Genomic DNA, 23,988 nt, shown 5'->3' on the forward strand with positions numbered 1-23,988 from the left:
TGAACAAGAAGGAGCAAGACAAGAAGTGACTAGCTATGGACAAGAAGAGACAAAGACAAGTGGGATGGTCACGAACAAGAAGGAAAGGATAGGGAGAGCAGAGAGAGAAGGAGACCAGGAAAGCAGATGGGTGGAGAGAGGAATGATGTCTAGGTACTGTGTGTTTACCCAAGGTCTGGCATGCAACACTCAACAGTGCAGCACCCCCTGAGAAGAAAGTGCTATGTGCTGAGCACTTACTATGTTGTTTGACACGGTATTGGGTGTTTTATACATTATCTCATTTAACCTTTGCAAGAAACTGACGAGATAAGCTTTACTTTCTCTCAATTTCATTGATGAGGAAAATTCTGAGAGATTAAGTAATCTGCTTAAGGCCGCACAGCTAGAAAGTAGCAAAGCTGGATTTAAGCTTAGACCTCCACTACACTACCATGTCTTCTGGATTTAAGCTTAGACCTCCACTACACTACCATGTCTAAATGGTTGAGATTTAACCCTTTGAGGAATATTCACACACTTAAGGGACATTCACGAATTTATTTTAATCATTTTGTACAGAAGCCCTTCTTTCTTTTTCTGTTTGTTAATACAAAATAAATAAGTGAGAAACTTCAAACAGTGGAGGGGGTATCAAGTAAAAAGTTCCTCCTTGCTCACCATGAATTCCACTTTCCAGAGGTACTGCTGTTGAAAATTTGGTCTACATCCCTTCACATGTTTTCCTATGTTGTTTTTTTAAAAAATTAATCATATTATGTACATTGATTTGTGACTTTTTATTCAAACTAATGATATATTGTATATCAGTATATGCAGATCTATTTTTTTTTAGTAACTGCATGAACATTTCACTCCATCAATGAGCCACTTTTTACACATTTTCCAAATTATGGACATTTAGGTTGTTTCTGACTTTTAAATATTATAAGCAATGCTGACATGAATTACTGAAATGAATATGTTTATATAAGTACGTCTTCACATGTGTTTTCTTATTCCAGTAGAATATACATCTCAAAGGGAGCTAAAGGGAATAAGCCTTTTCTATTCGAATAGATACTTCAGGAAAGAAATGTATATTCCCATAAATAGCGAGTGACAGTCCCATGTTTCACCACAACCTATTCAAAAGGGGAAAATATCAATCTTTAAAATTTTTTTTGATAAACTACTAAGTGAAATAAATAGCTACTCAGGTGGTTTGAATTTAACATCCCTTTGGTTACCAGGGGGAGAGGCCAAGACCCGGTTGAGGGGCAGATGCTTGGGGTTTCCCAAAGTCATTCACCCAGGTTAGTGACTCATGTCTCCACACACTAATCTCAGAGCACATGCAAATTTAGGCATGACCAGGACACACACATTCATTCATTTATTGAGTACACACTCTGAGCCAGTCAGTAGTAGCAAAGAAGAGATACAGGTCCCTGCACTCTTGGAACTTGTGCTCCTGGTAGGAGAGTCAATGATAAACAAGTAAACACACAGACAAAGTAGTTCCTGTCATGGATGAGTTTTATAGCATTGGTCAGAAACTATGAGAGCATTGAATATTAAATCTTACTCCTGTACAATAAGGGACTAAAACAGACATACGTATCCAAATGCTCCTGATAGTTCTTAGTTGTTTCAAATTCTAAATCAAGCCCAAAATCTAAATCATCATCCTTCCATACAAACTTGGGCCTCTCCCACATTTCCCATCTCAGTGAATGGAAAAGACCAAAAACTAGGAAGGAATCATCCTGGTATCTTTTTTTCCTTTGCTCTTCATATACAGTCTGATATGGTTTTGCTGTGTCCCCACCCAAATCTCATCTTGAATTGTAGTTCCCATAATCCATATGTGTTGTGGGAGGGACCAGGTGGAGATAATTGAATCTTGGGGTGGTTTCCCCATTCCATTTTCATGATAGTGAGTTCTCACAAGATCCAATGGTTTTATAAGGAGCTTCCCCCTTCACTGGGCAATCATTTCTCCTGCCACCATGTGAAGAAGGACATGTTTGCTTCCCCTTCTGCCATGATTATAAGTTTTCTGAGGCCTCCCCAGCCCTGCAGAACTGTAAGTGAATTAAACCTCTTTCCTTTATAAATTATGCAATCTCAGGCAGTTCTTTCTAGCAGCATAAGAACAGACTAATACACAGTCTATCATCAGATTGGGCTTATTTATTGCCGAAATATTTCCAGAATCTCTCTCTGTCTCCAATTTCACTACTATCCTAGCACAAGCTGCTATCATGTACAGCCTCCATATCACCTGTGCTTACCTAGTACTGTACTCATGCATGCACTGGTTCCCCCGCCAAGTGGATTCCACATTGCTGTTAGTCTCCCAATTCCTCCTCCTTAAAAACCTCTAACAGCTGTCCATTTCTGTTACGATAAACACAAAACCTCCTACCATGACCCATGCAGCCAGGCACATCTGGTCCTACCCACTCCTCTGGCCTCAACTCCACCACTCTTCCTGTGGCTTCCTTCACTCAGTCCTGCTAACATTCTTCTCATCTCTCACACACACTAAGCTCCTAACCAGCAGTCTTGCAGATGCTATTACTTTGGTTTGAATTCATCATTCCTCAGTACTCATGCATCATCCCTTCAGGGAGGGCCTCCTAACTGAGCAAAATCCATCTACTAAGTGCTCTTGTGGTACCTTGTATCCTTCTTTCCTGGCCTTGTCACAGTTGTATTTCTACATTCACTTGAATCCCCTTTAGACAATAAGCACCATGGGGGCCAGGGCCATGATGGCTTTTGTTTGCCAGCATGATGTCTTGCACCAAGTGCACATTAAACATTTGCTAAACAAAAGAACAGATACATTCATGCAAGATAGACTAAATTGCTTGGAACAAATTTTAAGTGCCCTAAAAGTTCAAAAAAATGGTTAACATTAACCATGTCTAGTACGGCCAGACAAAAAGCAAGAAAGAAGAGTGTGTGTTGAGGAGAAAGGTTGTACAATAAGACCATGCCTGTATCTGTGGGGACAAGGCTTCCCAAAGTAGTGAGCCCAGAATTAGTTGGCCTTGAATTTCAAACAAAGAGCTTTAGCCCAGTCTCATAAGCTATAGGGATCTAATGGAGCTTCTTTGGATGGAAGATTAAAATGAAAGTGGGAATGATTAACTCAGGTAGGTTTAACCTATCATCTGCATAGACAATGGTTGGAAGTAGACAGAGAAGTAGCAGGACTAGAGGCAAGAAGACGCTTAAAGTAGGCTAGTATAAGAATTGTCACCCAAAATAGAAAAGAAGGGGCAGATCCTGGGACTAAGTAACAGAACTCAGTGATTACCTGGTTATGAGAAATAAAGAAAGTGTCAAAATTGCTTTCCTCTGATCCCACCTTTTCTCAAGAGTTGCAGATTGGGAGATCTAGAAAGAACTGGGCACATGGCCAGAGTCTTCTCAATTCTTTATTTTATTTTATTTATTTATTTTTGAGAAGGAGTCTCTTTTGCCCAGGCTGGAGTGAAATGGCGTGATCTCGGCTCACTGCAACCTCTGCCCCCCCACCCCGGGTTCAAGTGATTCTCCTGCCTCAGCCTCCCGAGTAGCTTGGATTACAGGCACCTGCCACCACACTGGGCTAATTTTTGTATTTTTTGTAGAGAAGGAGTTTCGCCATGTTGGCCAGGCTGGTCTCGAACTCCTGACCTCAAATGATCCACCCGCCTTGGCCTCCCAAAGTGTTAGGATTACAGGCGTGAGCCACCGTGCCCAGCCAGTGTCTTCTCAGTTCTTAAAACACATAATTTTATTTTCCCCCAAGGACTTCAGATAATGGAATAAATTATTACGGTAAAAGAAACCCAGGTAGACTATACACTAATCACCCAATGGCTTGTTTCACTGTATTGTTGTTGGGGCAAGATGTTTAAACATTAGCATTTAGTTAGACATCCAGGAAGCAGACACCTGTTTCTATTTCTTTATACTAGAATTCAATTAAATAAAACAAACTTAAACTATCATCAGAGTGAACAGGCAGCCTATAGAATGGGAGAAAATTTTTGCAATCTATCCTTCTGACAAAGGGCTAATATCCAGAATCTACAAAGAACTTAAACAAATTTACAAGAAAAAAACAAACAACCCCATCAAAAAATGGGCAAAGGATATGAACAGACACTTCTCAAAAGAAGACATTTATGCAGCCAAAAGACATATGAAAAAATGCTCATCATCACTGGTCATTAGAGAAGAGCAAATCAAAACCATAACGAGATACCATCTCATGCCAGTTAGAATGGTGATCATTAAAAGTCAGGAAACAATAGATGCTGGAGAGGTTGTGGAAAAATAGGAACGCTTTTACACTGTTGGTGGGAGTGTAAATTAGTTCAACCATTGTGGAAGACAGTGTGGTGATTCCTCAAGGATCTAAAACTAGAAATACCATTTGACCCAGCGATCCCATTACTGGGCATATATCCAAAGAATTATAAATCATTCTATGATAGAGACACATGCACACATATGTCTATTGCAGCACTATTCACAAGAGCAAAGACTTGGAACCAACCCAAATGTCCACCAATGATAGACTGTATTAAGAAAATGTGGCACATATACACCATGGAATACTATGCAACCATAAAAAAGGATGAGTTCATGTCCTTTGCAGGGACATTGATGAAGCTGGGAACCATCATTCTCAGCAAACTATCACAAGGACAAAAAACCAAACACCGCATGTTCTCATTCATAAGTGGGAGTTGAACGATGAGAACACATGGACACAGGGAGGGGAACATCACACACCAGGGCCTGTGGGGGTGGGGGGGTAGGGGAGGGATAACATTAGGAGAAATACCTAATGTAGGTGATGGGTTGATAGGTGCAGCAAACCACTATGGCACATGTATACCTATGTAACAAAAGTGCACATTCTGCACATGTAACCCAGTATAATTTAAAAAAAAAAAAAAAAAAAAAAAAAAACCTGCTCCACAGTATGAAATAGGAGAGAGAGCAATGGGGAAAGAGTGAAGACACCAGGGTTCTGGTCCCAGTTCTCAAACTAACTCCACTCTGTCAACCTGAGACACATGACTTGGGTCCAGATTTCCTTATCTGTAAAACTGGCTGGGAGGGGAAGATAAAGGCTGGGAGTGATTTCTACTTGTGTTCAACAGAGCTCTGGGATTCTGGGGAGGTATTCAGGAGCTCCCAAGGAGACAAGGGAGCAGTTGAGTGGACAGTCTCCCATCCATCACCCATACCCCCTCACCCTGAGATATATCAGGGAACTTTGTAAGATTTCATTAAGTCTACAGTATGGTCCATACGTCCACCCCCACTACCCAGGAAAAATTACTGTTTCAGATGCTGTCTCTCTAAGGATATTCTTACTTAGGGGTCAGTTTTCTGATTTCCCAAAGAATGATAATACAAGTTGATAGCTGTGTGGATCTGCAAGTTAACACCACACTATGATGTTAAAAAAAATTCACTAAAGCAGAAATGACACACATCCTTTTAGAGTTTGGGGGATCGGCGGGGACACTAAACTTTCATTCTGAGAATAAACTTTGACATTGGATGAAGGCAACCAGAGCTATTAGCCAACAATGGTACTTACTTTAGCCTTATTTTAATGTTTTAAGGAGCAGATATTCACATATCACTTGTGCATTGAAAGTGTATTTCTTTCTTTTTTTTTTTTTTTTTTGAGACACAGTCTCACTCTGTCACCCAAACTAGAGTGAAGTGGTGTGATCTCAGCTCACTGCAACCTCCACCTCCCAGATTCAAGTGCCTCAGCCTCCCAAGTAGCTGGCACTACAGGTGCTTGCTACCATGCTCAGCTAATTTTTATATGTTTAGTAGAGATGGGGTTTCACCATGTTGGCCAGGCTGGTCTTGAACTCCTGACCTTAGGTGATTCGCTCACCTTGGCCTCCCAAAGTGCTGGGATTACAGGCGTGAGCCACTGCACCCAGCCCCCAAAGTGTATTTATTTCTGAAGAAAAAACTTTCAGAGAATTACATACCTACCCCCACACACACCCCTCTGGCAACTGATCTCTACATAGCTCAGGGCACAAGGACTGTGATAACATCACAAGACTCCTTGACCCCAGAAATTTCATTAGGGGCCCCAAGCCACAGTGACTAGCAAGTATCTAAATATGACATAATTTTACTACTGCCTCACACTTTGCAATTGTGGGAACTTGGAGGCTAATTTGAGAATTGGGTTGACTCTTCTTTAGAGACAGGAGGGATCAAGGTGATGGACCAAAATGAACACACTTTAGTACAGGGTTTTCCAAAGTGCATATTGCAGTTTGCAGCGGGTTTTGAGAAAATCAACTTACAGGGTGTTTATATTTAATATTGTTAATGTGGGGATGATTTTTAAAATGAATTTTAATATCAGTAAGATAATATGTAATATCAATTGTTATTATTTTATTCAAGTTAGTAATAAAATTTTTGTGATCATTTTGCTTCCATTTTATAAACTGTATATGTGTGCGTACATGTCACAATGTACTTGGATCTTTCTGGGAACTGTGAAAAAAAAATCAGAAACCACTGCTTTGATAGATACTGAGAGCAAGAGAGGAAGCTTGATCTTCAGTTTGATCTTGACAGACACTGGGAAGTTTGGCTTAAAAATTAAGGAAAAGGTGGGGGAGTAGAGAAGGACTTATGCCCAGTATTTCCTGAGTGAAGACCACACACACCTACTTCTGACAACTGATCTCTACACAGCTCAGAGCACAAGGACTGTGATAATATCACAAGACTCCCTGGCCTCAGAAGCTTCATTAGGGGCCCCAAGCCACAGTGACCAGCAAGTACCTAAATATGACACAATTTTACTACTGCCTCACACTTTGCAATTGTGGGAACTTGGAGGCTAATCAGAGAATTGGGCTGACTCTTCTTTAGAGACAGGAGAGAACAAGGTGATGGACCAAAACGAACACACTCTAGTACAGGGTTTTCGAAAGTGCATATCACAGTTGCAGTGTGTCATTGACACTGTGCTTGACCTTAATCCACCCAACAATAGTTGGCCTTATTGAGAGGGCACAGGGAGTTGGCTTGTCAGGAATTTCACCTGTTTTCCAGACAAAGGCAGTTTAAGTAATCCATCCAAAATCACAACTAATAAGACGGAGATTCAGAATTCCAACCTGATAATCACCTGTTACTATAGCTCACATTTCTTAGCCATAGGGAAAGGAGGAATAGAGAAACTTGTCTCCTTAAAGTTAGCTTTAAACAATCCTACCTGGCTCTAATTCCTGACTACTATTATCACCGTAGCTATAGATTAAGCTTTCCCTCACTTCGTTCAGGCACTCTATTAAGCACTTTAAAACCTTAATTTCACTTAATCCTCACAAAAGCTGAATGAGATATGTACTATAATAATTGCTATTTACTGGAAGCTTTGAATAGTTTAGTAACTTGCCCAGTGTCACATAAACATCATTGACACAAACCACATTAAATAGCTGAATGTAGTTTATTTACATTTCTACACATAGGAAAACTCTCTGCTAAAATAGCTATTTCCCCTCCAAGTGTTGGAGTCAAACAGTTGAAATATCAATTTCTCATCTATAAAGTGAAGGTGAGTTTAGAGGTTTGCTTAGGATTACGAAGTCTGAATTCTGAGGATAGAATACCCAGGGGCAGAGGTGGGAGCAGAACTCTATTTTTTCTAAAAAGGTAGCTCAAGCAGCTTCAGAAATCCCCAGCTGCTGTGGAGTTTGAGATGAGCAGGGGAGGCACAGGAGAGAAGACTGTGCAAAGCTCTGGGATTTTTATAAATTTGCATTCATAGCCTAAGCTGGCGTTTGGTGAAATTTTGGACACAAATTGAGGTGAGGTTTAGTTATTTCCCTGTGCATCGTGGATGTCCAACATCTAGTCTTGTCAACTTCAGACAGTTTCTAGGGTCTATATCCTGTAGAAAATCTTGTAAGCCAGAGGGCCTTGGGGATATCAATTTTCTAGTTTCCCTACCCTTTTGCAAGCCTCTCTCCCTTTTATTCTCAGCATTACCCTTAAGTTCTGGTAGAATCCTGTCTGAATAAGATTTGATTATACCTGAGCAATTCTTATGTCTTATCGAGCTTGTAAAAAGAACATTCTGCTGACACACCTTCATATTGCATCTGTTCCCAACCTAAAAATACAAGACTCAAATTGGTCTGTGAGCAAACTCTAAGTTGACCTTCCACTGACAACTTAGAGGTAAGAGGGCAGCTATTCCGAAAGGGAGTGGAGGGGTAAAATGAAATAAAACAGGGTGGAGCTTCCAAGGGAACTTACAAATTCTTCTGTGCAAGGTCACACCTACATCCTAATTGGAAAAGAGCTGAAAGAGCCTGCCCATTCTGTCCCTCAGCTACCCTTTCCTACCTGGTTTCACTCGTGGAGATACACACTTCTGTCAGATTTCCAGGACACACACAGAGATACACAAAACCATGTTTTCCAAAACAGAAAGGAGATTGGTGTGGAGGGTAAGGGAATGAAGCCTGAGAGGGTAGATGGTTGGACACCTGATGCGGGATGAGCAAGGGGTAAAGTTAGGGCAGTGACCGGATACAAAGAAAGTAGAAAAATGACATTGAACATGGTTAGCCCAGAAGCACACGTTGTGGTCCTGCACAATAGATTCAGATTCTGGCCAAACATTGCTTTATATACTGAGGACATATTATAACCTCCCATAAATGAAATATATGCACTTCTGGGCCAATATGGTTGTCACCATATCAGATGAAAGGAAAAAGTAACTAGGAATTTTTAAGAATGGTGCTTTTGCCCCTATCAGTTCAGCTTCAGAGATCAACAACTGCCTAATGACTGCAGGAAGGAAAGCTCAAAGGCTCCAGGTTTCTTAGTCGCACCTGTTTGGGAAGGGCCTGGACTAACAAAAGAGAAAAGCAACAGGTTCCCACAGGCAGAAACTCGATCCAGTCCCCGCACCTCCTGGCGCCAATGCCAAGCGCCACCAGAGCACGGCCCAGGCCTCCACTGCCCTGCCCGCGGCCAGCTCTGCAAGGCCAGGCCACAGTGGCTTCCTGTCTCCTTGGGTCCAGGGTGGGTACCATTTTTCCAAGGCTCACCTGCTGGGAGCCAGGTGCAGAGTAGCAGCCAAGGTGCGGGCAGTTTGGGCCATGCCATGCCGCCCCCTTTCTGGCCCTTTTCAGCTCAGGGGCTTCGGGGCACTGCGTCTTTCTTCCTCAGCTGCCGCCCCAGGACGCACCACCTTCTCCAAGGAACCCCTCGGGTTTCCCCTCACTCGGCTCAGCGGGGAGGGAGCGTCCGCTCTGGTCCCGGGGCAGGTGCGGCCCGGCTCGTCTCCACCTGCGGCGCGCCCCGCGGCTCCGCCTCCCGCCCCGCGCGCCGCCGTTTCCTGCTCCGCCCCCGGCTCCCGGAGGACTGCGGCCACCTTCCCTACCTGCCGCCGCCTCCTGCTCGCTGAAACACTGTCCCCCACCCCGCCGACGGAGAAGATTCCCACTTTCCTCCAGAAGTTCTCGGCAAACCTCACCCCCCGCAAATGTATCCCCCTCTCCTTCTAGAATTATGTGGATATAACTTTCTAGGGTGTGTTTCCTGCGTTGTATTTCCATTCCCTTATAAATACTTGCAAAACATTGTTTCACTAAAAACACAGTAATATGAAGTTTACACGTAATGTCTGTTCAGATTTTCTAGAAACTAAAGATTCGTTTCTGGGCCAGGCGCAGTGGCTCACGCCTGTAATCCCAGCACTTTGGGAGGCCGAAGCGGGTGGATCACCTGAGGTCAGGAGTTCGAGACCAGCCTGGCCTACATGGTGAAACACTGTCTCTAATAAAAATACAAAACAGCCGTGCGTGGTGGCACGCCCCTGTAATCTCAGCTACTCCGGAGGCTGAGGCCCGAGAATTGCTTGAACCTGGGAGGCGGAGGTTGCAGTGAGCGGAGATCGCGCCACTGCACTCCAGCCTGGGCGACAGAGCGAAACTCGGTCTCAAAAATACATAAATAAATAAATAAATAAATAAATAAATAAATAAATAAATATTTGTTTCTAGAAGGGAGAGATAAACTAGAGAAGTTGACTCAAGTTTCTACAACTATAAAGGTAAAATATTATGAAAAATATAAAGTTATGGGAGTTTAAAAAAATCCCGCTGCCGCTTTCCATAGCTACGCATTGTTCAAGTAGGTATATTTATTTATTCTATTATTTATTCTAATATTATTCTAATGTTTATTTTTTCTTATAAAAATATTATAAGTAGGTATATATTTATTTTATTTTTTCTTATCCCTCATTGTCACTGAGAAGCCACTCACAGATCTCAGCCCCTACTAAGGTTTTGACCTTGCCAGATCAAGGTTTTGACCTGTTGCATTGCAAAGACTCTAGGTCTCTTTGCACCAGGCCACGTAGCATGTAATCTCAGTCTCTCCTTCCACGGCAGGAAGCCCACCAGCCATCACATTTTTCTTCAAGAAAAATAAATGAATAAAAATTCATTAAATTCATTAAACACAGTTTCAGGAAGCTCCCATTCTGGTCACTAATCTTAGAAGTCAATATTATTTCTCCTGAGCTTATGTCACGCCCTGCTCTGCTGTGAGAGGGCCCCTTACCCTGCGTTGCTGATATCCTTCATTTCGCCTCTACCCAGAGGAGCATCCTTGTCCTAGATCTGATGCAGGATCTTAACCCAGTCTCTTTTCCCTGTCTTTCCTTCTTCCGGTTCCCTCCTGGATCTGGCTTCTCTTTTCCCCAGTGGGCCTCTTCTCTTCCAGAGAGTAAATTCAGGAAGTATGTGGCCAAAGATAGATGGTAAAATGTTTAGGAGCCTCATATGTCTTCCGTGGAGGGATCCTAGCACAGCAGCAGCAGCAGCAGCAGGAGGAAGCTGCAGTGTGAGGGTTGGGGGTCAGGTCCCTCAACCACCTCTAAAGACCCTGTACATGCTCCCGGCAACACTGTGTATGTTTGGATGTCTGTCATCCTGAGGGATTTGCATAGTTTCTGGGTTTGTGAATAGTCTTCAGCAAATGCTAAATTCCAGTCTAAAAAGACATGTGAGCCCTGTCTTTCCCACACCTCCCCCCCCATACCCCTCAGCCCCCGCTTTGGTATAAAGGCCATTTTAATATTCATCTAAGCCAGCATTTCTCCCATGTTTGTTCCATTGAACAGTAGTTCCCTGGAATGTTAATACACAGTATATGTAAAAAGGGCTCTATTATTAAGTCAATTCAAGAAATGCTGGATTAAACTGAATGAAACAATTTTTCAGGACATATTAAACCTTAGAGTGTTAATGTACATTTGAATATAGAAAGAAATATGACACTCAGCATTCCCCCAAAGTCATTCAGCCACAAAACCCTTTTTTCTCACATATGGTTTAGGGCAGATGCTCCACGGAACATATTTTGGGAAATCCTGGTGCTGTAAACCAAACATAATTGGGAGGATAAGTTGGAGACTTCTATGTAAACAAATGGAAAATAGCTTTAATAAAGTTTACCTCAAGTGCATTAGATTTAGAATTTCCTTACTTTTCCCTTGAGAATTACTTATCCAGTTGAATATCTACCTTCATTGCTTCTCTTGAAGTGAACACTTAGGTGACTTATTTTCACCTGTTTCTCTGTCTACTGCATGCATGTTTTTTCTTCATTATTTATTATGTACTATGTACCAAGCAATGTTCTTAGTGCTTCACATGCTTTATTTCATTAAAGTCTTACAATAACTGCATGAAATAAGGGCTATTATTATCAATCCCATTTTATAGATGTGGAAACAGAGGTACAAAGAGATAACTTGCTCAATGTTACGATGCTGGTAAATGGCAGAATAATGAGCCTAGGTGAGGTGATCTGACTCCAGAGTTTGTGCTCTTAGCTGTTACATTATAGACCCTCACCTAGCTATTAATATGTTTCCATCTGTCTGTGTTTACAGCTAGCTGGCTCTGTCAATGTGTGCTAATACAATTTCTTTCCACATATGTTATTTAGCTATACATAAGGGAAAACTGAATCCCACAGCTTTGGGCTCTCTTGGGCCAGTCATTCTTCCCACATGTGCCATTCGTCCAATAAAGATTAGATAAGAGTATGTACTTGGCTCAGAACAACAGCAGTTCTTTCATTGCTAGATATAAAGTAAAAATCACTTGACCTGCTGATAGTGACTTCCTCCTATACAAAGTTACAATAATAGCTACCCTGTATTAAACACATTGTCTTAGGCACTATTCTAAGCACTTTTTGAAAAATACTAGCTAAGTGTGCTAGTGAGAATGGGAGAAAGACAACAAGGAGTTCTATCTGTAGCTGACTGGGAACAACCAATTGAAATAATTCACTATGCTCAAACTAGCTTCCAAGCACTTTCATTATTGAAGTAAATACAAATTCAATAATTTGTATTGAACAGCACTATGACGCAGGGATCATCATTGTCCTCATTTTGCAGATGAGGTGCAAAGGTTCATTAACTTACCCAAGGCTACCCAGCTTGTAAGTAGCAGAGCTGAGATGCAAATTTAGGCAATCTATTTTCAGAACACAATACCCTTCACCACCCTAGATGTACGATGCTTCTGTGTGTTGACTGAGGTAGGATCTGACCACAAAGTACTAAGCTGTTATCTCATCATTTGTAATCATACTTCCTAGTTGAAACTGTGTCTATGAATGTTTCTGAATACTGTGTGTTTTCTGAATACTATATATGTGCATCTGTATTTCAGAATAATGTAATATTTGTACATTTATATGTGTATAGTATTTATCAAGAATGGAGAAGATTTTGTAGACATATGGGAAAAGAATGAAGAATCAGGTAAGTAAAAATCATGCACCAGGCACTTAAAGCTAAAGGGAGGTAAGAAGTGTAAGTAGCTGATTGACACTAGAAGATTCAGACTATGTCTTATGCATTTTGTATTCCCAGCATCTAGCATAGTATCTGAAATATAGATATACTCAATAAATATTTGCTGCACTCTTTGTCAATAATTCCCAGAGGAAAGGACATCTGCTCTAGGTTTGAAAATGAATATGACTTTGCCAGAGCAATCCAAGCAGAGAGACCAGCCTATACAAAAATCATAGCACCAATAAACAGCATAGCTGAACAATAAGCACTTAAGTTTTGCTAGGCTGGTGTGTTAGAGAGCTAGCCAGAATAAATAAAGAGTTTGTATGACCAGCTGGAGAACTAAGACTTCATGCAGGAGACAATGGAGAGCCAATGAAGCATTTTAAATCTGGAGAGGCATAACGAGAATTGTATTTTCGAAAGATAAACTTGGCAGTAGTGAGAAGAATGGTGTTCAGGAATTTAGATGAAAGACAGGGAGACTAGTTAGGAAACTGTTACTATAGTTAAGGTGGGAGAACTGAGGGCCCAAGCCAATAACTGGTGTTGGAAATGGAGAAGAGAGAATATTTTGACAGTTATGTAGAATGTGGAACTGACATAATTGATGATCAATTAGTGTGGGGGTTGAGAGAAGGATATAGGTTTCTGACTATTGACCCTAGATAGATGGTGATTCCTTTAATGAACATAAACATATAGAAAGAATAAAATGTTTTCAAGCACCTCAGACACATTGCACCAGAGAGTAGTGGACCACCAAAATAAAACTCCTAAGGATGGTTGGAAACCTTTATTAAGCGCAACTGGCTGAACGAGGTTTGTAGGAGCTGCATGCCTGTACAGGGAAGTCTGGGTCAGCAGGGACTGAGAGCCTTCCTCCTTGGCTAGTGGCCTAGAACAAAACAATCTTGGAGTAAGGATAAAAGCAGGAGGTGGTGGAAGCTAATGAAAGGGGTCTGGGAACAAGTATGTTTATTATTACAACTCTTATTCAACATTATACTGGATATTCTAGCCAACACAATTATAAAATAGAATTAAAAGGCTGAAAATGAAGAGTAAAAATATTATTGATAATATTACGTTATCTACACAGAATATTAAGAGAATCTATACATTATATATAAGGACTAACAAGAGTGGCTGCTGGAAACAAGCTCAATATATTAATGTCAGTGACATTTGAATATACCAGCAACATATATTTGGAAGATATGACTTAAAAATACACAATGAATCTATTAAGTAACTAGAAATAAGTCCAACAAAATATGTGGAATAGCTTAATGAAGAAAATTGCAAACAGTTACTGAAAACATTTTTTTCTTTTTTTTTTGTTACTGTTTTAAGTAAGTATCAAGCCAGCATTCTCAATGAAAACATTTTTTTGTTTGTTTGTTTTTTGAGACAGAGTTTCACTCTTGTCACCCAGGCTGGAGTGCAGTGGCACAATCTTGGCTCACTGCAACCTCCACCTCCCAGGTTCAAGAGCTTCTCCTGCCTCAGCCTCCTGAGTAGTTGGGATTACCGGCACCCGCCACTATGCCCAGCTAATTTTTGTGTTTTTAGTAGAGATGGGGTTTCACCATGTTGGCCAGGCTGGTCTTGAACTCCTGATCTCAAGTGGTCCACCCACCTTGGACCCCCAAAGTGCTGGGATTACAGGAGTGAGCCACTGCGTCTAGCCTGAAACATTTTTTTAAAGACCTAAATTAATGCAAAGATATATTGTGTTCTTGGATAAGAACCCTCAGTATCATTAAGGATGACAATTCTTCCCAAATTAACAAATTCTACGTATTTCTAATAAGAATACAAAAATTTTTCAGAATTTTACAAACCATTTCTAAAATTAACTGGAAATTATAAGGTAGTAAATAGACAAGACAGTTTAGAAGAAGAAGGAAGAATTTGCATTATCAGACTTCAAAATTAGAAATCTAGAGCAGTGGAAAGTGTGGCATTGGCACATGGATAGACAAACAGACAAGAAGAACGTAAAACTCCATAAGTAGATACTCATATAGATGGGGAACTTGATATATCACAGAGGTGGCATCGTAATTCAGGGGGACAACCATAAACTATTCTATAGGTGATGCTGGGACAATTGATTATTCTTATGTTAAAAGATAAAATGTATTCTTTCTTGATACCACGTACAAAATGAATTCCAAACTAATTAAAATCTCATTGTTAAATGCAAAAACTTCAAGCTTTTAGAAGAAAATACAGAATACCCATATGACCTTGAAGAAAAGAATGAAAATTTCAACAGAAAATAAAAAGAATAACTCATTAAGGGAGACTGATATATAAACTATTGCAACATAATAAGGAACATGTATTTAGTCCCTCTCTCCCCTTTCCTGGCATATAAAACCCTTGGAATCTCTGGAGTAATAATTATGTTTTTGTATGCTAACATGGTTTGGCTGTGTCCTCACCCAAATCTCATCTTGAATTGTAACTCCCATAATTCCCACATGTTGTGAGAGTGACCCCATGGAAGATAATTGAATCATGGGGCAGTTTTCCCCCATACTGTTCTCAGGGTAGTGAATAAGTCTCATAAGAGCTGATGGTTTTATCCAGCGTTTCCGCTTTTGCTTGGCTCTCATTTCTCTCTTTTCTGACGCCATGTAAGATGAGCCTTTCGCCTTCTGCCATGATTGTGAGGCCTCCCCGAACACGTGGAACTGTGAGTCCATTAAACCTCTTTTTCTTTATAAATACCAAATTTTGGGTATGTCTTTATCAGCAGTGTGAAAATGGACTAATAAATATGCTAATAGATGACTGATGACACCTAGTTTGTGGATGGGGGGTAGTGCCAGGGAGGGAAGAGGGGCTGGAGATTGAGTTCAGTCACCAATGACAAATGATTTAATCAATCATGTCTGTGTAATGAGGCCTCCATAAAACCCCCAAAGGATGGGGTTTGGAGAGCTTTCATGGTGCCGACCATGTGGAGGTGCTGAGAGGGCAGCACACCTGAAAAGGGCCTACCTTCCCCCGTTTCTTGCCCTGTGCATCCCTTCCATCTGGCTGTTCCTGAGTTGTATGCTTTATAATAAACTAGTAATCTAGGAAGTAAACTGTTTACCTGAGTTCTGTTAGCAATTCTAGAAAATTATTGAACCTGACAAGAGGGTTGTGAGTACCTCCAATTTATAGCCAGATGGTCAGAGACATAGGTGATAACCTTGACTCGCAATTGGCATCTGAAATTGGAAAGGACAGTTTCAAGGGGCTGAACCCTTAATCTTTGGGATCTGATGCTATCTCCAGGTAATTGTATTAGAATTGAGTACAATTGTAGGATGTTCACTTGGTGTCCACCAAGAAGTAGAAAACTGGCCGGGCGTGGTGGCTCACACCTGTAATCCCAACACTTTGGGAGGCTGAGGCAGGCAGATCACTAGGTCAGGAGATTGAGACCATCCTGGCTAACACAGTGAAACCCCGTCTCTACTAAAAATACAAAAAAAAAAAAAAAAATAGCTGGGCGTGGTGGCAGGCGCCTGTAGTCCCAGCTACTCCGGAGGCTGAGGCAGGAGAATGGCGTGAACCCAGGAGGTGGAGCTTGCAGTGAGCCAGGTTTGCACCACTGCACTCCAGCCTGGGCAACAGAGCGAGACTCTCTCAAAAAAAAAAAAAAGAAGAGGAAAACTGCTTGGTATGGAAAAAATACCCTCATATCTTGTGTCAGAACTGAAGTATTGTGTGAAAGGAAAAACAGTTTGTTATTCTCATTCAACTATATTAAATTAAAAAGTTCTATAACCAAAAGACTGCATAAAAATTTTTTTAAAAGTCACAAACTAGGAAAAGATACTTGCTGTGCATGAAAAAGGCAAAAAAGTTATAACTGGAAATAAAGAACTTCTTAAAAATCAGTAGAAGACAACCCTCTGCTAAGGCAGATAAACGTGTAATTCACATAAGAAGCAATCTGATTCACTATTAAACATTAGAAGATACTCAACTTGTACCAGTAATCAGGACGATGGAAACCCAAACAACAAATGGTATTTCATATCCATCAAATTGGTTAAAATGTAAAAGTCTGAGCTACCTAAGTATTGGCAAACATGTGAGAAGTGTAAATTGAGTCAACCACTTTGTTGAACAATTTGACAATATCTTGTAGAATTAAAGGTGTACATATCCTAGGACCCTGTAATTTCCCTTCAAGGTCTTTACTCTATAGAAACTCATTCTTGGACACAGGTACATGTGCAAGGATGTTCATTGCACAGCGATTTGTGCAAAACTTGGGAACAACTTTACAATGGAGGAATAATAGACAAATAGGGTGGTGTTTATTCATGAATGAGATAATATGCAGCTGTTAAAGTGAATTAACTAGATTTACAACATGGGTGAATATTAAAAATATAATGTGTGAATAAAGAAGCTGTAAAAGACTGATGCATTATGCTAATTAAGACACAAAACAATATAGTATAGTATTATGGAAGATACATATGTATGTAGAACAAAGTATAAAAATATACAGGGGGGCCGGGCATGGTGGCTCATGCCTGTAATCTCAGCACTTTGGGAGGCAGAGGTGGGTGGATCACTTGAGTTCAGGAGTTCATGAACAGCCTGGCCAACATGGTGAAACCCCGTCTCTACTAAAAATACAAAAATTAGCCAGGCGTGGTGGTGCACACCTGTAATCCCAGCTACTCAGGAGGCTGAGGCAGGAAAATCGCTTTAACCAGGGTAGTGGAGTTTGCAGTGAGCCGAGATCCAGCCACTGCACTACAGCCTGGGTGACAGGTGACACTCCATCTAAAAAAAATATATATATATATATATATTCAGGGGAATGGGACTCACCAGTCTTAAATGTTGTTACTCCTGAGGAGGGAGGGAGGAGAGAGATGGATTAGGGGGTGCTTTAGCTGAATCCTTAACATTTTTTTTTTTACAATCATATGAAACACACTAGACATGCAAAATCATTTAAATTTAGGTGATATAAGATGGTGCGTATTATTTTATGTACTTTTATGTATCTTTGGCGTATTTTATCATTATAAATATTTTAAAGACAAAAACTAGTGACCTTTTACTACAGAATTAAACCAAGTATGTTTGTGCCTTGACATTTCCCCTGACATACTGGGTAACCTTACATAAATCACTTTTGTTCAAGTGTGTTTTTAATCTACAAAATGGAAACTGGATGTAATAATCTCTTGGTTCTTTTCACTTCTGGCATTCTACACTTCAAAGGGGAGAAGAATCCAGGTTAGGAAGATGTCAGGCTCCCTTAGCTGGAAAAAGGAATGGGAACTAAAGTATCTTTAAGGGTGACCTCTCTCAGAGAAAAGTCTTGCTAGGATCCACCCATTCTAAGTAGAAGTGTAGACTCCATGGTCTGCCAAAAGCCACTTATAAAACCAAGGAACTTTAATTGCACTTGCCATGCACAGCCTAAGAATCTAATTCTTTCAACATTTTATTATAAGGGGAGAAACCAAGGACAAATGGGGGCTGCATTCCTAGGACTAGAGCCGCAGAGAAGAGGTTCAAGTCCTCAAGTCATAGCAACAAAGGTAGAGTGTCTGAAGTTTGCCGCCACCTCCTTTGACAACAGGAAGCAGGGGGAGGGGAGGGAGAGAGAGAAAATTATTTATCAGTATGGAAACAGACACAATACCACTCAGCCACATGCTTCTCCCCTTCCCTGTCATTGCCAGTTGCCACTGTCCCCACATCCTCCCATCTCTTTGCAACCTCTTCTTGACCAAAATGCAAGAGGCTATGATTAGTGGATGTGAATTCCTTCTGTTGAATCATGCCACCACTCTGTAGCCAACTATGGATGGTTTTAATGGTTTCCCTTTCATTATCTCTGTGAGCTCAGTCCCAGAACAAAGAGGCAAGGAGTTTTTTCTTTCTCTCTGTCTCTCTAAGTGTTTCTTACTCTTCTGGCAAGGCTCAGTTCGTTGTTCAGAGTCAGAGCTACTCTGAAATGATCAGGTCAGTCCACATACATCTCAGTTAAGCTCAATGAGAATCAAAATATCCTATTCTTTCCAGCTCACTCCAGAAAGTCTGTTTCAATTAGTCTTTGGGGAGGCCCAGGAACCAGTATCTTATTAAAGTTCCCAGGTGGTTCTAATGTGCAGCCAGAGCTGAGAAGCTAGTTAACGCATGAGTTGAATGAGAGAACGTCTTGCATCTTGGTGACAAAATAGGGCATTCCCCAGGGCAGCCTCTAAATGGAACACTTTCTAACATGTTTTCTATCTCAGCTTCTCTTTGCTAACTTTCTCTTTTTCGTCGCCTAGAGTGACAGACTAGGAGAGTATCTACTCCAAAGCTCATGGCCCTGAGATGTGTAACATTTCCCCTTTCTTCCTTCTCCACCAGAACAGCATAACATGTGATATTACATTCAGATGGGAATGAATCTCGGGACATTGCCACAAGTAGCTGCATAACTCTAAACAAGTAACAGTCTCTCTAAATATTAGTTTCTTTATCTGTAGCACCAGGAAGTTAGCTAGATCAGTAGTTTTCACACTGTGTTCTGAGAATTTCTGACATGGTGTGGAGTACCTAAGGGGTTGTCTCTGCCAGGGAGGTCAGTTTGAAAAATCACTGGACCAAATGATCCAGAAGATCTTTTCAGAACCAACATTCTACAACTCAGACTTTGTGGGAATAGACTGATGCTACCACCAATGTCTACCACAACTATATGCTTTGAGGCCTGCCACAGATTGCATTTATCAACTGCTAGAGACTGAATATTTCTGTGCCCCCAAATTCATATGTTGAAACCTAGTCCCCAAGGTGATGGTATTTGGAGATGGGATCTTTGGGAGGTGATTAGGTCATGAGGTTGGAGCCCTCATGAATGGGATTAGTGCCCTTACAAGAGAGACCCCCAAAGAACTCTCTGACCCTTTCTGCCATGTAAGAACTCAGAGAGAAGATAGCCATCTATGAACCACGAAGTCTGTCCTCACCAGACATTGAATCTGCCAGAACCTTGATCTTGGACTTCACAGCCTTCAGAACTATGAGAAATAAATTTCTGTTGTTTATAAACCATCCAGTCTATAGTAGTTTTTTATAGCGGCCCAAATGCAACTGGACACCAACCCTGGGTCTAAAGCAGCTATTACACACTGGCTACTTTCAAGCCAAATTGCACACATACCTGTTTTCTTTCTTGCTGGATGAGTACTGTTTATTTCCTTGATATCTTAACAATTTTTAAAAATTGAAGTATAAGGCAATTCTGAAATATGCACAAATCAGTAATGCATGGCTGAACGAGCTATCACAACATAAATATACCTTTGTAACCACCACTCAAGACAAAATATAGAACAGAAGCTCCCTCTTGTAACTCTCTTGTAACCCTGCTTAATTATTCCCTCCTTGCTTCTCCCCAAAGGTAACCACCATTTTGACTTCTTATATTTTAGATTGGCTTTGCCTCCTTTTAACATTTATATAAAACAACAATGTAGTACACATTCTGGGGGTTTATCTCTTTTGCTTAATAATATGTTGGTGAGATTCTTCTCTGTTTTTGCATGTATTTGTAGTTTATTTTCATTTCTGAATAGTATTCTATTGTATTAGAATATACTGCAATGTGTTTATCCATTCTATTATTGATAGACATTTGATTTCTGCTAATTGGCTATTATGAATAATGATGCTATAAACATTCTTTTACATGTTACATTGTTTTGAGGGTCACCCATCCATCCATTTTTGCTTCTACAGCTCAGGGTAAAATCGTTTGGTCATAGGATATGTATGGTGATCTTAAGATATGCCCATAAATTCCTCAACCCTCCTCCCTTCAAAAGGAGGAGACTAAATCCATGACCCTCAAGTGTGGGCTGGACTTAGTGACTTACTTCTAGTACATAGAATAGCAGAAGTGGTAGTGTATTATCTCCAGGCCTAGGTCATAAAAGGCATTATAGCTTCTTCCTTGTCCACTCTGGGAAAAGTCAGTTGCCATGTCATGAGAATGCTCAAGCAGTACTATGGAAAGGTCCACATGGTAAGAAGGGATGGCTCACTCCCATGTGAGGAACCAAGAATTTCTGCCAATAATCAAGGGAGTGAGCCATCTTAAAAAGAAATGTTCCAGCTGCAGTCCAGTCTTCGGAAGAATTGCCACCTTGACTTCTAACTCATGAGAGACACTAAGTTAAAAACCATACAGCCAAGCTGCTGTCAAATTCCTGACGCACAGAAACAGTGAGGAAACATGTTTGTTGTTTTAAATCATTAAGTCTTAGGGTACTTTGTTATGTGGCAATAGATAACCAATGTGGTATGTATATGTTCAAACTTAGTAGAATATGCCAAAGATTTTTCCAAATTTACCTACACATTATCAGTGTTTGAGATTTTTAGTTGTTCCACATCCTTGGCAATATTTGGAGCTAACAGTCTTTTCAATTATAGCTCTGCTGGTGGGTGTGAGATGGTATTTTGCTGTGGTTTAATTTGCATTTCCCTAATGACTAATAGCGTTGAACACTTCTTCATGTTTATTGGACTCTTGAACTTTTGGATATCCTTTCTTGAGTCTCGGTGGGATCTTTTGTTTTTTTTTATTTATTCACTTTCTTTTTTCTTACTGGAGTTTGCAGAAGTTTCTTATGTGTCCTGGATATAGTGCCTTTGTGATTATACAAGTTCAAAGTACCTTCTCTCAATCTGTGACTTGCCATTTTGCTCTCTTAATGCTATTGTTTGATAAACAGATATTTTTATTATTTATTTTAATAAAGTTTAGTTTATCAATCTTTTCCTTTAAAGTCCTTAAGATTTTGGTGTTTTATATAAGAAATGCTGTATTCCCCAGGTCATGATGATTTTTTTTCTTTATTATCTCCTAATACTATTATATTTTGCCTCTTACGTTTAGATCTACAATCCATGTGGAACTGAGCTGTGAGATAGGGGTTAAATTTAATTATTATTTCTCTTATGGATAAACAATTTTCTGAGCACATTTTCATTGAAAATGAAATTTATTCCCTGCTGCCCAGCAGTGTCATCTTTACCCCAAATCAAGTGACCATACATGTGTAAATCTGATTCTGGATTCTCTTCCATTGGTCTATTTGCCTGTCCTTGTGCCAGTATCACATTCTTTTAACTATTATAACTCTACAAAAGTCTTGATAAGTACCAGAACAAGTCCTTCTACCTCATTTTTCTTCTTCAAGAATGACTTAACTATTCTTGGTTCTTTGCATTTCTACATATATTTTAGAATCAGCTTGTCAATTTCCATAAAAATCTGCTAAGGTTTTAATTGGGATTGCATTAAATCAATAGACCAATTTGGGAAGAATTGGAATTTTTATGTTATTAAGACTTCCAATGTAAGAACTTAGAAGAAATTTCACATACCCTTGATGTTAAATAGTGTTATTTAATTTTTAACATTTTATTTGTTGTTGGTATATAGAGGTACAGTTGATTTTTAAATATATTGACCACAAGGTTAAATCCAGCAACTTCTTGTGTCTGGATAATTTTCATTGAGTTCTAGAAATTATATATTAAAAGTTATAGATATTAGTTCTGATTTCACCTCAGAGATGTAGAGAGCTAGAAAGAGAGTTATTTTCATCCTTATGACAAGAAAATCCTGGACAAACTGCAAACAAATGAAATTTCTTGGATCCCTAAGAGAACTGAGGTCACAGGGCAAAAATTCAACAAAATCTGGAAAAAGCAAGCTCACATATGGAAAAACAAGACCAGAGCATTTTATTACCTTAGCTGATGCTTCCAGATGCCATGTAAGCCAGTAACAAGAATCAAGCTAGAAAAGTTTAATAAATTGTTAAATGCTAAGTATGGGCTAGTGTGATACAGTAAACCCCTTAGAGTTCACACTTTCTCGCAGGTTTTTTTTTTTTTTTTCTTTTTTCTATAAGAACTCTGTATTAGTCTGTTTTCATGCTGCTGATAAAGACATACCCGAGACTGGGGAATTTACAAAAGAAAGAGGCTTAATTGGACTTACAGTTCCACATGGCTGGGGAAGCCTCACAATCATGGCAGAAAGCAAGGAGGATCAGGTCACATCTTATGTGGATGGTGGCAGGCAAAGAGAGCGATGTGCAGGGGAACACCCCTTTTTAAAACCATCAGATCTTGTGAGACTCATTCACTGTCATGAGAACAGCATGGGAAAGACCTGCCCCCATGATTCAATCACCTCCCACTGGGTCCTTCCCACAACGTGTGGGAATTCAAGATGAGATTTTGGTAGGGACACAGCCAAACTGTATCAAATCCCACTAGAAGCTCAAGAGAAAAATTGGAAAAAATTCTTAGAAAGTTTTCATCACCAGGCTGGCTTGGTGAGGGGACAGCAACTACTGCCAAAACTCTGCCCAGACTCATCTACTCTATCTTCCCTATGGAACAGAATGCTTACTCTGTAGGCATAAAGTTAACAAAAATTTCGTTCTTAGGGTGCTTGTGGCAACCCATTGCCACCGGGGGAGGAAAACAAGAAAAAAAAGTTTATTCCTGGGAGAAAGGCAAGAATAGGTTCTAGGCTTAGTACTAGATCTAGAGGAGGGGTTGTAACACCAGTGAAGGCCCCCATGAAGCAGGTTCACAATGCCTGATTAAAATGGAAACCTAGGATAATCACTCTATGGTTCTCCCTGTGTATACATTAATAAATTTGTATGCCTTTTCTCCAAATAAAAGATACCTTATATGGTTTGGATTTGTGTCCCTGCTCAAATCTTATGTCAAATTGGAGGAGAAGCCTGGTGAGAGGTGACTGGATCATGGGGGCAGATTTCCTCTTTGCTATTCTCATGATAGTGAGTGAATTCTCACAAGATTTGATGGTCTGAAAGTGTGTGGCACTTCCCTCTTCCCTCTCTTTCCTGCTCCACTATGGTAAGACGTGCTTGCTTCCCCTTTGCCTTCCACCATGATTGTAAGTTTCTTGAGGCTTCCCACCCATGCTTCTGTTCAGCCTGTGGAACAGTGAGTCAATTAAATCTCTTTTCTTCAAAAATTATCCAGTCTCATGTAGTTCTTTAGAT

General features: G+C 40.3%; 1 protein-coding gene across 19 annotated transcripts in view; it reads right to left on the reverse strand.

The window, feature by feature from the left end:
* The window catches only part of ILDR1 (immunoglobulin like domain containing receptor 1), an 86,534-nt gene that overhangs the window by 26,226 nt on the left and 36,320 nt on the right, over window positions 1-23,988 (reverse strand). Inside the window, exon 1 of one of the 19 annotated variants that reach the window (XM_063630164.1) lies at window positions 22,944-23,046. The exons of 9 other annotated variants lie outside the window; for them this stretch is intronic. In XM_063630164.1, the coding sequence (XP_063486234.1) occupies window positions 22,944-22,953 (10 nt within the window). In that variant the 5' untranslated portion in view covers window positions 22,954-23,046. Of the gene's footprint in view, window positions 1-9,116; window positions 9,389-10,366; window positions 10,422-22,943; window positions 23,055-23,988 lie in introns of those variants that run through there. 9 more of the 19 variants (XM_055260713.2, XM_055260717.2, XM_055260716.2 and 6 more) reach the window with 9 other exon arrangements.

The sequence above is a fragment of the Symphalangus syndactylus genome, chromosome 21 (assembly GCF_028878055.3).
Source record: "Symphalangus syndactylus isolate Jambi chromosome 21, NHGRI_mSymSyn1-v2.1_pri, whole genome shotgun sequence".
NCBI lineage: Eukaryota > Metazoa > Chordata > Mammalia > Primates > Hylobatidae > Symphalangus > Symphalangus syndactylus.